General features: G+C 44.8%; 3 protein-coding genes across 4 annotated transcripts; 2 read left to right on the top strand and 1 right to left on the bottom strand.

Moving 5' to 3' along the window:
* The first annotated feature begins 1,855 nt into the window (after positions 1-1,855).
* On the top strand, positions 1,856-5,516 carry LOC4336076 (anthranilate synthase beta subunit 1, chloroplastic-like). The gene is made up of 8 exons (NM_001419403.1): positions 1,856-2,053; positions 2,149-2,327; positions 3,896-3,966; positions 4,091-4,128; positions 4,212-4,322; positions 4,413-4,512; positions 4,975-5,110; positions 5,213-5,516. Exons 1-8 carry the CDS (start codon positions 1,936-1,938, stop codon positions 5,324-5,326), a joined length of 867 nt encoding a protein of 288 aa, NP_001406332.1. The 5' UTR covers positions 1,856-1,935; the 3' UTR covers positions 5,327-5,516.
* A 2,052-nt stretch (positions 5,517-7,568) lies between these two features.
* On the top strand, positions 7,569-10,418 carry LOC4336075 (vacuolar iron transporter 1.1-like). Its single transcript, NM_001419402.1, has 4 exons — positions 7,569-7,928; positions 9,356-9,441; positions 9,574-9,688; positions 9,954-10,418. The coding sequence occupies exons 1-4, from the start codon at positions 7,672-7,674 to the stop codon at positions 10,252-10,254; spliced, it is 759 nt and encodes a 252-aa protein (NP_001406331.1). The 5' UTR covers positions 7,569-7,671; the 3' UTR covers positions 10,255-10,418.
* Positions 10,138-13,115, bottom strand: LOC4336074 (putative pentatricopeptide repeat-containing protein At1g09680). Of its 2 annotated transcripts, none has more exons than XM_066309662.1 (2): positions 10,716-13,115; positions 10,138-10,313 (listed from the first exon to the last, which is right to left on the bottom strand). In XM_066309662.1, the coding sequence occupies exon 1, from the start codon at positions 12,999-13,001 to the stop codon at positions 11,172-11,174; it is 1,830 nt and encodes a 609-aa protein (XP_066165759.1). In that variant the 5' UTR covers positions 13,002-13,115; the 3' UTR covers positions 10,138-10,313; positions 10,716-11,171. The 2 variants fall into 2 exon arrangements, with proteins under 2 accessions (XP_066165759.1, XP_015636124.2); XM_015780638.3 differs by having other exon boundaries at positions 10,741-13,115.
* Between the last annotated feature and the right edge of the window lie 1,035 nt (positions 13,116-14,150).

Below are 14,150 nucleotides of genomic sequence, written 5' to 3'. Positions count from 1 at the left end.
TTTTTTCAGGCTGCTCGACTGTGACGGCGACTAGCAGAGGCAGAGCAACTTTTCCTTGCCTTCCTGGAACTTTCCCTATCTCTACAATGCCGGCGATGGCCATCCGTTTCGTTTCATCTTGGATATCCAAATCTGCCCATGATGCAAGATCATGAGACAGCAGGTGGCAGCAGCATTCGACCGCGACTTGGTAAACGGCAGTGCTTACTGGGAGTCTGGGGCATAGTACTTGTGCCGATGGCGGCATAAAATGTTTGTTTTGGCTGGCAGTCTTCAAGCGAGCTACGTACGTACCACCACATTTTCAAGCGATTCCGATATATCCTTGTCCCGTCCCGAGAATCGCCATCGATCTCCAGCATATATCGGAATCGAACGTCGTTTTCTAGTTAGGCAGAGATCGGTTCGGGGCTTCGGGCGGCACATGCAAAAAAAAATAGATCGAAAGCAATTACAAATACGCACCCTCTGAGTTCGCAGGTTAAAGTAGCTATAGTGGTCAGAACTCAGAACACAGGATGCAGCACGACCCAGCCAGATTGAAAAGTAATTTTACAAAAATATTTTTCTCTCTTTCCGGGTAAGGTAAACGTACGCAGTACGATCAAACAGTTGAAACGGTTCAGTTCCGACGAGCAGGAACAGCTGCTGCTGCTGATCAACCCACTCACCGTGCGAAGTTTGAAGCCGAAAATTTGACCCCCCACATCCCTTCTGAATTCCAACGTTTAGACCACGCAAAATCCATTCCATCCAGTCACAGCCGGCGGACCGGCCACCTACCAACCCATAAACCCAGTTGCTCTTGCCATCTTACGTACACAGCGGGGCATGACCGGCATCGCCTCGCCTTGCCCCATCCGCCCATCGATCTCCCGACTCCCGTCCTCTCGTGCAGCTCGTCAGGCTGCACGCTGCAAAATGTGCGTGGGCCATCAGCATACAGTGATTGCCTCACTCAGGGGTCTTCCGGTTAGCTTTATAAGTTAACGGACTAGCCGATCTGAGTTTGAAGTCCCATCCCTTTTAATTATTTGAGATTAAGTCCTTACCTACTATTCGCGTCTTGGCTCACGCACGTTTTGATGTTTTGCGGCGTGCGAGTGGTGCGGGAAACCGGGAGGAGAACAACGAACGGGTGAAGTGACATGTTAAAGGCAAACGATGGAAAGGGATCGACGGGTGCGAGGGAGCGCGGAGCCGCCCGGGCGGTGGTGGTGCGCGCGCGCAAAGACGAGTAAAACGCGCAAAAAGAGTAAAAGTCTCCGCTCCGCTCGGGGCGGACGCGGACGCGGGAGTGCGTGACGACGACGAGTCGATCGATCCAGCCGCGTCGGGCGCACGGCTGTGGCCTGTGGGCACGGAGCCACGGACGGGCTCCCTACTTTTCTCGAGTTTTTTTTTTTTGGTTGCGACTGGGAGATGTACTCATCAACATCTAAAACGGTCATTTCTACAGGAACATAATAATACAACAATAGCGCCACATCACTTGATAAGATAGGAATTTATTCTTGCGAGCCTAAAAGATTACAAAAGAAAAACTGACACTTTTTTTTGAGATTTAAACCAAAACTGAAAAAAATTGAGTGTTTTACTACTAGTCAGTTGGTTCCACGAGGACCACGGACAGCAAAACGTTTCCCCGAACCCATCCAAAAAAGGATTGGGATCCTTTACAGTTGACTGCACCGTGTCATTGTCACTAACATGTGGACCCGATGTGTCATAGGATCCACATGTCAGTGACAATGTCACGGTGCAGTCGACTGCAGAGGATCCCAATCCTCCAAAAAGACCCAAAACCCAGCAAACGGGGCTTATATAACCACACTCCCAACCCCTCTCCCCCCTCGCACATCCACTCCTCCCCCCCAAAACCACACAAACACCCGCTGCGCCGCTCGCTTCCTCCTCCCCCTCCTCGTGCTCGACATGGCGTGCTCCCACCTGGCCGCCGCCGCCGCCGCGGCCTCCCCGGCGGCCGCGCGTTCACCGGCGGCCTCCAGCGCCGCAACCGCGAGCGCCTTCGCGCGCCTCTCGGCGACGCCCCGTACGAATCGCGCGTTCTTCGTTTCGTTTCGTTCGCGTGCTTTGATTTGGCGCATCTCGTGGTTTTTATTGGACATTTTCGTGCTGCCTCCGCAGGGGTCGCGAGCGGCGGGTTGGCCGTTAGGGGCCAGAGGGGTGTAGCCGCTGTTGTCGCCGCCGCCGCCGGGGCCGCCGCGGCGACGCCCGTGGCCGACATCGAGGAACGCCGGGCCACCGAGAAGCAGCCCATCATTGTCATCGATAACTACGACAGCTTTACCTACAACCTCTGCCAGGTATATATATATGGTTTCACGTGTTGTTCGTGGCTGGTACCCTTTATTACCTGTTAAATTACCTGATGATGTGTGAATATGTACTGTTTGGTTTTTGTGATTTTGATCCATTCCTGGATCAGATAAGTTTACCATTTTGAGAAGTGTTGCCCTGACATAAATTTTACTTACTTGCAACCTGTCATGCCTTTTTTTTAAAGAATTCTGGTTTATATTCATTGTTAGAACAATTTATTCTGATCTTTGATTATTTTTGGTGTTTCTCCTTGTATAGTTGCAGTTGAAGTTGCATGTTTGATGGTTTTATATATTTCCAATAACAGTTGGTCATAGTCTAAGATTAGCTTATCCGATTGTATTGGTCCTTTGAATCTATGATGACATGATGAGTATTTGTTCACAAGAATGTTTGGAGTCCTGACTATATTCATTATCTGTGCTATTGTCAGGGCATATTAGCCTCTCTTTTTTGTACATTTTGGAAGATGGATGAGTAGGATTAGTTCAGCCCATGTCCCACCCCTCCTGTTCCTATATGCAAACAACGAATCGTACTTTTTTGCAAGTAAATAATGTCAGCAGGAATCTGAGTAAAGTGCAGAGAGGGATTTCAGATAAATCTATCTATATTGCTTATTGAAAAGAACAATACCATTTGTATGCATTGTTCCAATTCTATAACGGCTTTAACATATATTGGTTGGTTGTTTCCAAACTAGAATAACGAATAATAGATTTGTTCGGTAGCTAGCTGTCGGAATAACGAATGCTAGATTTGTTCGGTAGCTAGCTGTCGCCTGTCGGAATTTATGACCGTTTTAATAGGCTGTCTTTAAGTGCTTGCAACCTTTCCTGGTATTTGCTATTTAGAATGGCTTTATAAAGCAACTATTTTAATCCAAATGTGCCTGCCTCGCCATTTTACATATATGTACTAATAAGGTTGGACCTAAAAAATTGGGCCAGGGAATTGTTATTCATTAATATTGAAAGAAGGTGGGTAAGTATACTTGGATATAATGTTGAGACTAACAATAGATTTGAATGGTTATGAGGTAAAAAAGAGACTCTTGGAGATAATGCTTTTGCTTATCCTGACCCCTGAGCAGTCATCTATATTGTTACATTAATTGACAAACACAAGAGGTGTATTCAGAGTGTGCTGTGCATGTTCTGCGCCACTGGTTAATGGCTTAATGCCAGGCAATTTTATTTAGAGGCATGTTTTTAAAATGGTTCAATGCCAATTGGATCTTGTATAAATTTCCTTGTATTTTGTTCAGCACGTCTCAAGCTTTATGGCATGGTTTGTAACATCATTTCATTAATGCTAACTAGTTACCAAACTAATTATATTGTGCATTATGTACCACCAAATTATTCTGTGGTGCTCTTGTTATACTTTTTATGGAGATGAGGCCAAGTATTTTGCGTTTGAACTTTTAGTAGTAGTTGGATCAGTTTCTATGACATTCACAAATGTTGTTCCACTATTGAAATATGTCATGCAATGAACCTGTCATATGAGAAAAGGATGCCTTGCTGACGTAGAGTTTTTTGTACTGAAGTATATGGGGGAGCTTGGATTGAACTTTGAGGTATATCGCAATGATGAACTTACCATAGAGGATGTAAAGAGGTATTTTCTTGGAGCACATATTCATTTGTGATTTATTAGTTGCTTCATGCACCAAAGGAAAAGGATTATGCATGTAATAACTTCTCAGTGTTCTGATGGTAATCTCATATTTAATCTTCTGTAGGAAGAACCCAAGAGGAATACTTATTTCTCCAGGGCCTGGTAAGTTTGTCTTGTGAATATCATGACAGTAAATACAGTATATAGGCCTGAGTGTAACAATTACTTTCATGTTTCTTCTTCAGGTGAGCCACAAGATTCAGGTATATCATTGCAGACTGTTCTGGAACTTGGACCTACCATCCCAATTTTTGGTGTCTGCATGGGTCTGCAGTGTATCGGGGAAGCTTTTGGAGGTTAGACTTACTTTCATATTGGGTTGCAATAATGGTTTTCCATGACCTCTGCTATCAACTTACTGAAAAGGTGGTTCATGTAAAATTCAGGAAAGATTATCCGTGCTCCTTCTGGTGTCATGCATGGAAAAAGCTCTCCAGTTCGCTACGATGAGGAGCTAGGGAAGGCCTTGTTCAATGGCTTGCCAAAGTATTGTTTCTACACTATTTACTCATTTTTTTTCATTTTCTTCCAAATTCTCATGGTGTTTTAGTCTGCATTAAGTTCCATCTTGCTGCATAGCATCAATTGATGGTCCTGTGCCTGCAGAAAGCTATTGCATACTACATGCTGTGATTAAATCTGTTGTATGGTTGGAAATCAGAAGGCTATTCAGCTCATTTTTGCTAAATTATAGCTTTATGTTTACCTGGCGAATTCTGCAGCATGTGGCATCCAATTGCTAGCTAACTCATGCAACTTTCCATGTTCACGAAGTTGTACTGAAGAGTTGTAGAAAAGAATTGCTGTGTACATATCATAGTGTATTTCAGTGTGCTAGTGTTCATTACCTTGGAGCATGGAAAAAAAATATGCTCGTTTCCATTTGAGATCATACAACTTTTATCAAGTAGTTTCTCAATCTGACATGATCCTCACTTCCATGAACAGCCCATTTACCGCTGCAAGATACCATAGCTTGGTGATCGAGCAGGAGACCTTCCCCCATGACGCTCTGGAAGCCACCGCGTGGACTGAAGATGGCCTTATCATGGCTGCTCGCCACAAGAAGTACAGGCACATCCAGGTATATATCTAAATCAAATGCTTGGCGCCACAGCTTTCGATGTACACCCCCCCCCCCCCCCCCCCCCCCGAGTTGTTATTGATGTCAATGGCATCATTTCAGGGAGTCCAATTCCACCCAGAGAGCATCATCACCCCAGAAGGCAAGAGGATCATTCTCAACTTCGTGAGGTTCATCGAGGAGCTGGAGAAGCAGCGTGCCGGAGAGAAGAACTAGTAGACGCTAGCTGTTCAGGCAAAAGTAGAAAGGGGCTTAAGCCGGGTAGATTCAGGGCAGAAAGTGAAAAAGGGTAGGAGTAATAAGGGAAAAAGAGCTCTCCTTTTGTCACATTCGTTTGGTTCGTTGTAATATATATCCTTTGTGGATCTTGAATAAGCTCTATCCTGTCCTTAAATTCGTGGTGCTAGTCGCCTCGCTTCCGCAAACGGGGCATGAGCTCCTATGGCCGGATCGGCCCGTGGGCCGTGGCACCCTCCTTTCACCAATCGGGCTTGGCCCGCGCCGATGTGCACAGGCGTGCGCGGCCAGATGGACGCGTTCCCCCGTGCAAAAACGGCAGCGCCACGCACGCCTTTCCGGCACTCCGCTGCCAAAGAACGGCAGCTGCACAGCCTGACGAGACGACCTCACGGGCAGCGAGTGGCAGCCTCCGTGCAGATGTAGAGACATCACCGTGGGGGCCTGCCTGTATCCACGCGGATGTTGCATGAGCTCGTGTCGGTCTATCTACCTGTTGCATCCACGTCGATCTAACGCCGACAGGGCTAGCTCACGTTCGCCGTAGCCAACTCGCGATTTTCTTCTTCTTTTTTCACCGTGCAGTTTCCTCTTTTTGTTAAGTTGACGTATAAAAAGTTTATATATCTGATACCGATTTCGATTCAAATGTGTCATATAAAATGTTTATATATTAAAGTAAAGTTATATATGTGTAGTTTTTTCTTCACGGCTTTGCTAGTAAGCCAAACACATACTCTATGTCCCACAATATTTCAAACCCGCTTCCCAAGGCAAAGTTAAAAAGAAATTCAAAGAACTAAAATGCCCATAATTAGTTGAAAAGTTATATTGATGGATAGGTATGTAAAGGGTATTTAAAGGATAAAATTTCTTGATTTGCGAACCATCCTCGGTAAGAAATTAGATGTTAATTTATTTTAAGATAAAATTTAAACCTAGAAGTTGAGTTATTTTGGGACGGAGGGAGTACAAGCCAGGTCGAAACGTACTCGCGCTCCTAGGTCGCACACCAACATTCGTCCATTAGACCTACCAATCTATTACTAGTTTGTAATTGTAACATGTATTATAGTAGTTTATGACTACAGTTACATATCACTCGATAAAGTGATTTGGACATTTGGTTCAGTGTGCTTGTCCAGTTGAGTAATGACCTTACATAACGAATTGAAAGGATGTGTGTGTCATGAACTCACACTGTCACACACATTAACGACTTATTTGGTTGATCCTTTTCTCAGACAATTTTTTCTATCTCCGCCTATGGCTATTACACTTTAGGAACAAATGTGGTACTATCGTTTTAGCTTTCTATTAACGTTAATTATAATAATTGATACTTAACAAATATTATCTCCATCTCGGAATAATTACATTTAGAGTAAATTTCAGAAAACTGCAACTTTAGTGACAAAACTATCAGTTTGCTGCAACACTAGCGACATGTTTCAGTTTGCTGCAATAATAGCACGGGAAATTATCACAAAACTGCAATTTTTACGTTATATGCTGCTACAGTACATATATGTGACAACTGTAGCAGCATATAACGTAAAAGTTGCAGTTTTATGATAATTTCCCGTGCTATTGTTGCAGCAAACTGAAACATGTCGCTAAAGTTGCAGCAAACTGATACATTTGTCACTAAAATTGCAGTTTTTTGAAATTTACTCTTACATTTATGTCATTCAAATTTTATCCCAAAAATTATATTTCTCTTGGGGTGGCACCCAACTTTCCTTTTAATCAAGTTTAAAAATGGTAAATGAGTGGACTTATTGCCTTAATATTTCTTTTAATCAAGTGTATGGGTAGAATGTGTACGTGCAAAGGTGCTATTAAATACGGTTATTGTGGTAAATTATGTTTATTGTTAATTTGTCTCTAATACTTTAGAAATATAATTATTCTGGGACGAAATTAGAAATAGATATGTACATTTCTCTAAGGTTTACTCGTTCCTCTAAGATAAATGGCTTGTGATGCTTTGGATCTGAAGAGTTAGATTTTTCTAACACTTGATATGAGTATAACACATGCCGTCTCATGATTCACGTAGTTGGCTTCTCTGTGCCTGACTACGAGGGCCCACCATAGAAACAGTAGCAGTATCAGAAGACCATGCCTCGTTTTCTTGTTCTGAAGCCAAAGAAGACCATACCGTATGCCTCTCAAAACCCTCTCTCTATATAAACAGGGCCAGAGAGTCCAGCACTCCAAATAAACCACCTCTTCAAACGTGCGTCGCCTGACCGCTTCCATCCATCCACCAGTCTCGCTTCTTCGTGTCTACGGTCTACCTCGGCGAGTCGGCGGCGGCGATGGCGGCGGCGACGGACGGCGGGGGGCTGCCGCTGCTGGCGGACAAGGCGGCGAGCCACAGCCACCACCACCACCCGGAGCGGCACTTCACGTCGGGGGAGGTGGTCCGCGACGTCATCATGGGCGTCTCCGACGGCCTCACCGTGCCCTTCGCCCTCGCCGCGGGGCTCTCCGGCGCCAGCGCGCCATCCTCGCTCGTGCTCACCGCCGGCCTCGCCGAGGTCGCCGCCGGCGCCATCTCCATGGGCCTCGGAGGGTAAACATTAAACACTCATCATCTCTCTGTGTGTTCCTTGTCCATGCATTGCACCCCTGAATCCCTGATTAATCTAGCGAAGTTAGCAATATGTCAGTTTCGTCGTATAGATTTGCTCTTCTTTTCTTTTTTTTTTAAAGAGGGGTTCCGAGTTTTTCATTACCAAAACAGGAAACCCAGCGGCAGGGTGCAGTAGTATGTCAGTGAATACAATAGAAAGCTTTCGGGGACCCACAGGCCACAGCCCATAACATGATACTAGTAATTTATTAATCACCTGAAATCGGAATGTACTGCAGTATGATCATGATGAAACAAAAAATTTTGATACGCCATGCACGCATATATTTGCTCGTACAATTATCGGGTTCCGTCTTTTGCAGAGACGCTTAACACGTGTCTGCGAGAATAGGAAACAATTCATACGATTGGTTTGTCCAATGATTTTTACAAGATCCTATGAAATCATAAATAATGATTTATAAAAAAATCCTATGGAATTTCTTTCAAACAAAAGGATCTCTTAAGATGAGATGAAGATTAAGTTTTTCACGCAAAACTTTTGGTATTAACATATAATTGATTGAGTTTTAATTATTACAAACTTGAAAAATAGATTAATATGATATTTTAGAGCAAGTTTCCTATAGAAAGTTTTCACACGAAACGTACGTTAAGCAATTTGAAAAACGTGCCAAAAAATTTTAATGTTCATCCAACTCTTGTTGGAGAAAAGAACGAGATTGTCTACGGTTTTTTTCCCTACAGCCTAGAATATTTTCCACGACCTTGTAGAACAGGGGAGATGTGGACAAGGCATAAGCAGTACAGAGTGGAGACTGACTGGAGAGATGGTTGTAAATCGTATTAGGCGCTCGCGCTTAAAACATATTACTTGCTGAATATAAGAAGTGGAGTAATGGATTAATAAAAAAAATGGCCAGCAAGCAAGTTACCGTGCTCTTGGCTGTTTTAATGGGAGTTAGGTATGCCTGCCTGAATATACTCACAGATTCACAGGTGTACTTGCTGAATATTGCCTTGTTACCTCATGAAAAATCAATTAGGAAAGCCCATAGTGTTCGTTGCTCTGCAGATTGTGCACGGCGTATCTGACCTTCTCTGTTCTTTGCCTAGCTCCCACCCCTACAGTCCCAGTTGCAGATTACTCCTGTCATCCAAAGCCCGAAAAAGGAGTAATTAAAGTAAAGTTAGCTCGTGATGGACACGTGTGTGGCCCTATACCACGTGCTGTTCCAGCACACTTTGTGTTAGTGTCACAACTTTTAGGCCTAAGAAAGTGGAGAATAATACTTTCCCCCCTTTAAACTGGGAACAAGACAAGATCACATTGTTTTCAAATCGAAAAAAGGCGCGCGCAATTGCACAAACGCATGACACTTACCCGCAATTGCACCATGTGGTAGGTATCTCGCGGCCAAGAGCGAGGCAGACCATTACCAGCGGGAGATGAAAAGGGAGCAGGAGGAGATCATCGCCGTCCCGGACACTGGTAAGCCGATAAGCAGATACAACAAGATACCATATGCTGAGACATGTCGCTAAGATTCCTCCCATCTGCGACCAGCAGGAAAGCTGCCTCACTTTGTTTAAAAAACTTTTGGTTTCCTGGTTGATCGATCAGAGGCTGCTGAGATTGGCGAGATCATGTCGCAGTACGGGCTCGAACCGCATGAGTATGGCCCTGTCGTGGACGGGCTCCGTAGGAATCCTCAAGCTTGGCTCGACTTCATGATGAGGTAATATGACCAACTGTTGCTACTCCCTTTGTCAATCTCTTCATCAGTTATACTAGAAAGCAAATGTTGATGTCCTGATGGTGTCTGAGATACTAATCAGAAATGTTTCGATTATCCTGTATGCGTTTGCCATAGCTCATATAAGAAGCTTTCAACAATGAAAACCACACATATATTAGTAAACAGCAAGATTTCAATCATATAAAATATAAAAATTGATTTGGAATTATCAAACCAACTTAACTAACCAGAGCAATGTATGCAGGTTTGAGCTGGGATTGGAGAAACCAGACCCTAAAAGAGCTATACAGAGCGCTTTAACAATTGCGCTATCTTATGTCATTGGTGGACTGGTCCCTCTCCTTCCCTACATGTTTATCTCCACAGCACAGAACGCCATGCTCACATCTGTCGGTGTCACGCTGGTTGCACTACTTTTCTTTGGATACATCAAGGGTCGCTTTACTGGAAACCGTCCATTCCTCAGCGCTGTCCAAACTGCTATTATCGGTGCGCTTGCTTCTGCTGCGGCATATGGAATGGCCAAGGCCGTGCAAACTAGATGATTTGAACCCTCATGTGTTCCTGTCTGAAGTTTCAGTAGGCAGAACTGAATCCAACGAAGCTGCAATGAATCACAATCTCATATTAAGAATATGTATTTTACCTTTCATGTAACAAGGAATAAATTTTGGGAAACATGAAATAAAAGCATGCTATTTTAAGTTCTATGTCCCCACTCCCCACCTTGCAAGTTGAACATCCAACATACAAATTTGACAGTTTACTCACATTTTGATCAATGTGACAAGCAAATTTAAATTAGAGCACACATCTATCAGACATGAAATTAACATGAGTGATCATATCACCTATCAAGCACATGTTTAGCTGCACACAGGGGCTTCAGGTGAAAACTCACGAAAGTTATATGCATCATAGGACATACCATGAGTAATAATGCTTTTAGTTGTTCTCATCAACACAAATAAAGGTGAAATAAAGTCACAAGTAGAAAAATATTTACTTCTAATTGTGACCGTCTGCCTGACCTGCTAGAGTTAGCTGTGAATCAGTGAAGGCAACTCTGTTACTCTGTCATGCAGCCAGGAGCCCAGGACAATCATTTTGAGCCCTGTAGAAAGTAATGAACGCATCAGTTGTACGGTATGAACCCCAATTGTTCAGAGCACCTCATTTCCATGTAAACATTTCTCAGCATCCCGAAAAATGGGCACTGATGGAGGAAATATAATTATATATGTATACAAAATCAAGGAACGAATCAGGTTGCCAATACTTCAAAACCAACTTATTCCTCATGCTTGCTCTATTCAAACATGACGTGTGCATGCCGATTGGACTACAGTCATGTCATTCGTCTTCCTTGGTTGCAGTGCACATGTATTCATATTGTGTTCTGTACCATCTACTAGATTAATGGAATTTACTGTTGGAAAAGTTCTGTCTTTGCCCACCAATGTTATCTGTCATGGTAAGTCTTAGTTGTTTTCTTCTTGACAATTTCACCGACTATAGAAGTATAGACACCCAAATCTGGCACTGTTCCTTTTGCACTCTTCAGTTCTTCAATATCTGTAACTTTTCCATGCTTGCAATGCCCATCCAAGAGAATGTTGTATGTGATATCATCTGGAGATACACCTATATTAATCATTGCATTAAGAAGCATGTCTGCATTCTTCATCTGCCCCAGCTTGCAGAAACCATTCATAATAACATTATATGTCACAACTCCTGGTTTTCTACCCTTATTCTGCATTTCCTTCAGGAGTCTAAGGCCTGTCTTCACGTCCCCTTTCCTACAGAAAGCATCAATCACCATTGTGTAGGTCGTGTTATCAGGCTCCAAACCAGCCTCCATCATCTCACCCAGAACTCTCTCGGCATCAGCTGATCGCCCTGCCTTGCTCAGCCCTGATATGAGTGCTGTATATGTCACCTCATCCAATCCAACCCCTTCAGCCACCATATTCTGTTTAATCTCCATCGCCATGTCTAACTCTTCTTCCTTGCAATAACCATCAATGAGGGTAGTATAAGTAACCGTGTCTGGCCTGAGACCAGCACTCCTCATCTCCACCACAATTCCACTAGCAGACTTCAAATCTCTTGCCCGGCAGAGCCCATTGACTATTGCATTGTACGTTACCGCATCTGGCCTCACACCCCTTTCTCTCATCTCCCGGTGCAGCTCCAGCATAGTCTCTGCATCACCCTTCTTGCAATGTGCGTCTATCAAAATCGTGAACACAACTGCATTGGGCTTCATACCTCTCCCGCACATTTTCTCAAACACCCCTCTTGCATCTTCTATCCTCCCCACCCTGCACAATCCCTGTATCAAAGCACCATAAGTGTACACATCCGGCGTGACACCTGCCTCCGACATCCTTCTGTGCAGAGTTTCCGCACCGTCCAGATCACCAGCCCTGCACATCCCCGAAATCATGGTGTTAAAGCTGACAACCGTCCGCCGCACGCCCCTGCTCTGCATTTCGTCGAACACGTTCTGTGCACTTGCAAGCTCACCCAATCTGACAAGGTCACGCATCAGAACGTTGAACAGCTTGGCCTCCGGGGGCAGGCCCGCGTCAAGCAGTTGCAGATAGAAGGCGCAGGCTTCGGGAGCAGTGGGGAACCGGCTCATGAGACCAGTACACGAGGTGGGCTCGAGGCGGATGCCACGGCGGAGGGCGAGGAGGACGAGGGTGCACGCGTCGGGGAGGAGGCCCTCCTCGGCGTAGGCCGAGGAGAGTGCAGACAAAAGAGACGCCGGGTCGCCGGGGGCGGCGGCGGCGGCGGAGAGGAGGAGAGGGAGGACGCGCGGCGGGGAGGAGCGGCCGAGACGGGAGGCGAGGAGGCGTAGGAGCGGATGAGCCAGGTGCGGAAGGCGGTGGCGGAGGAGGTGGCACGCCATGGAGAGGAAAGAGGCCGGGGTGTGGCGGAAGAGGCCCGGAGGAGAGGCGACGAGGAGGAGGCGGAAGAGGGAGTGGAGCGGGAGGGGCGGGAGGGAGAGCGGGTTGAGGCGGAGGAGGGAGAGGAAGTGGTCGGAGGTGAAGGCGGGGAGGAGGCGGAGGAGCGGTGCCGGCGCGGCGGACGGGAGCGGCGCCGGGTGGACGGGGAGGGCGAGCGCGACCTCGGAGGCGGCGACGAGGAGGGGATCGGCCGCCGCGGCCTGCGGCGGCGGTGGTGGCGCGGCGTACCATGGGCGAGGGGACGGCGGCGGTGCCTGGGCAGGAACAGGAGGCGGCCGCCGCGGGCGGTGGCGGAGGCGGAGAGCCCTCTGCATGGCGGCCGGTAGGGTGGGATCGGGAGGAGCGGGTCGCCGCCGCCGGGGGCGGGGCGCGCCAAGTTTAAAGCCAGAGAGGATTGATCGGAGGAAAGAACTGAATGGATGTTTTGCAATTGAAACCCTCTCTTGTTTCGACTTGTTCGTCCCAGGCCCCCCGAGTTTTGGATCGTACTGGGTCTCTGTCTGGCTAAGGCTGACATCAGCCTGTCGTACACACATTTTCATTTTCAGTCACATCATCATCAATTTTAACTAAAATTTAAACTTTACGCTGAACTAAACACAGCCTAAATTACTCATTGGTTGACGGTTGTCCATGTTCATGATAAGCCAAAATAGTTTAATTAGAGAATAAAAATTAGTTTATGGGTAATTTTTTTTATCTATTTATTTATAGCGACTTAGAAGCCAATTCTACAAAGAAAAGGAAATTATGTTAAAAACTTAAAATCAACTTCAAAATCAACCTCAAAAACTTAAATTTTAGCTTTTGTTTTAACTTGTTAGGCCAACCGATGAGATCTAACTCAGCCCTTTTAAAGTAGAATCTTGGCTTAATGTCAACGCATCTAAATCATATGCAGTCTTTTTTTTACGGACATTGAAAAATCATCGCGGACCTAGTTCCGTATTCCATCCTTTTATATTATAAGAAGGTTAAACATGTTTATAGAAAATATAGTTATATTTACAACAACAAATTACTTTTATTAAATTTAACATTGAATATATTTTGATAATATATCTATATTATTTTGAAAAGGTTTCTATAAGCTTTTATAATTTTGTTCAAAGCTAAATTAAAGAAGTTTGAAAAAAAATCAAAACATCTTACTTACTGAATAGAGCGAGTACCACTTATACGGTGCAACATGGTCCAAAATTCTTAAGTAAAAATAAAGAGAGCCTAAGTTTCACCCTACATTGTTGAGTTCGAATCAAAGGGTTAGGCTCTCCCTCCACGCACGTAAAATGAAACATCACATTAGCGCATCGTTAATTAATTATTAGTTAAAAACAAAATTAATATAATTCTTTAATTAAAAACAACTTTTTCATAAAAAAATTGTAAAAAAAAATAAACCATTTAGCAGTTTGAGAAAATAACAGGAACAAGTTGAGAACTTGTCCTGCCCAACGCTGATA

Source organism: Oryza sativa, chromosome 4, assembly GCF_034140825.1.
Source record: "Oryza sativa Japonica Group chromosome 4, ASM3414082v1".
Lineage (NCBI taxonomy): Eukaryota > Viridiplantae > Streptophyta > Magnoliopsida > Poales > Poaceae > Oryza > Oryza sativa.
Note: the sequence above shows the minus strand (reverse complement) of the source record. Positions and strands in the feature narration are given on the sequence as shown.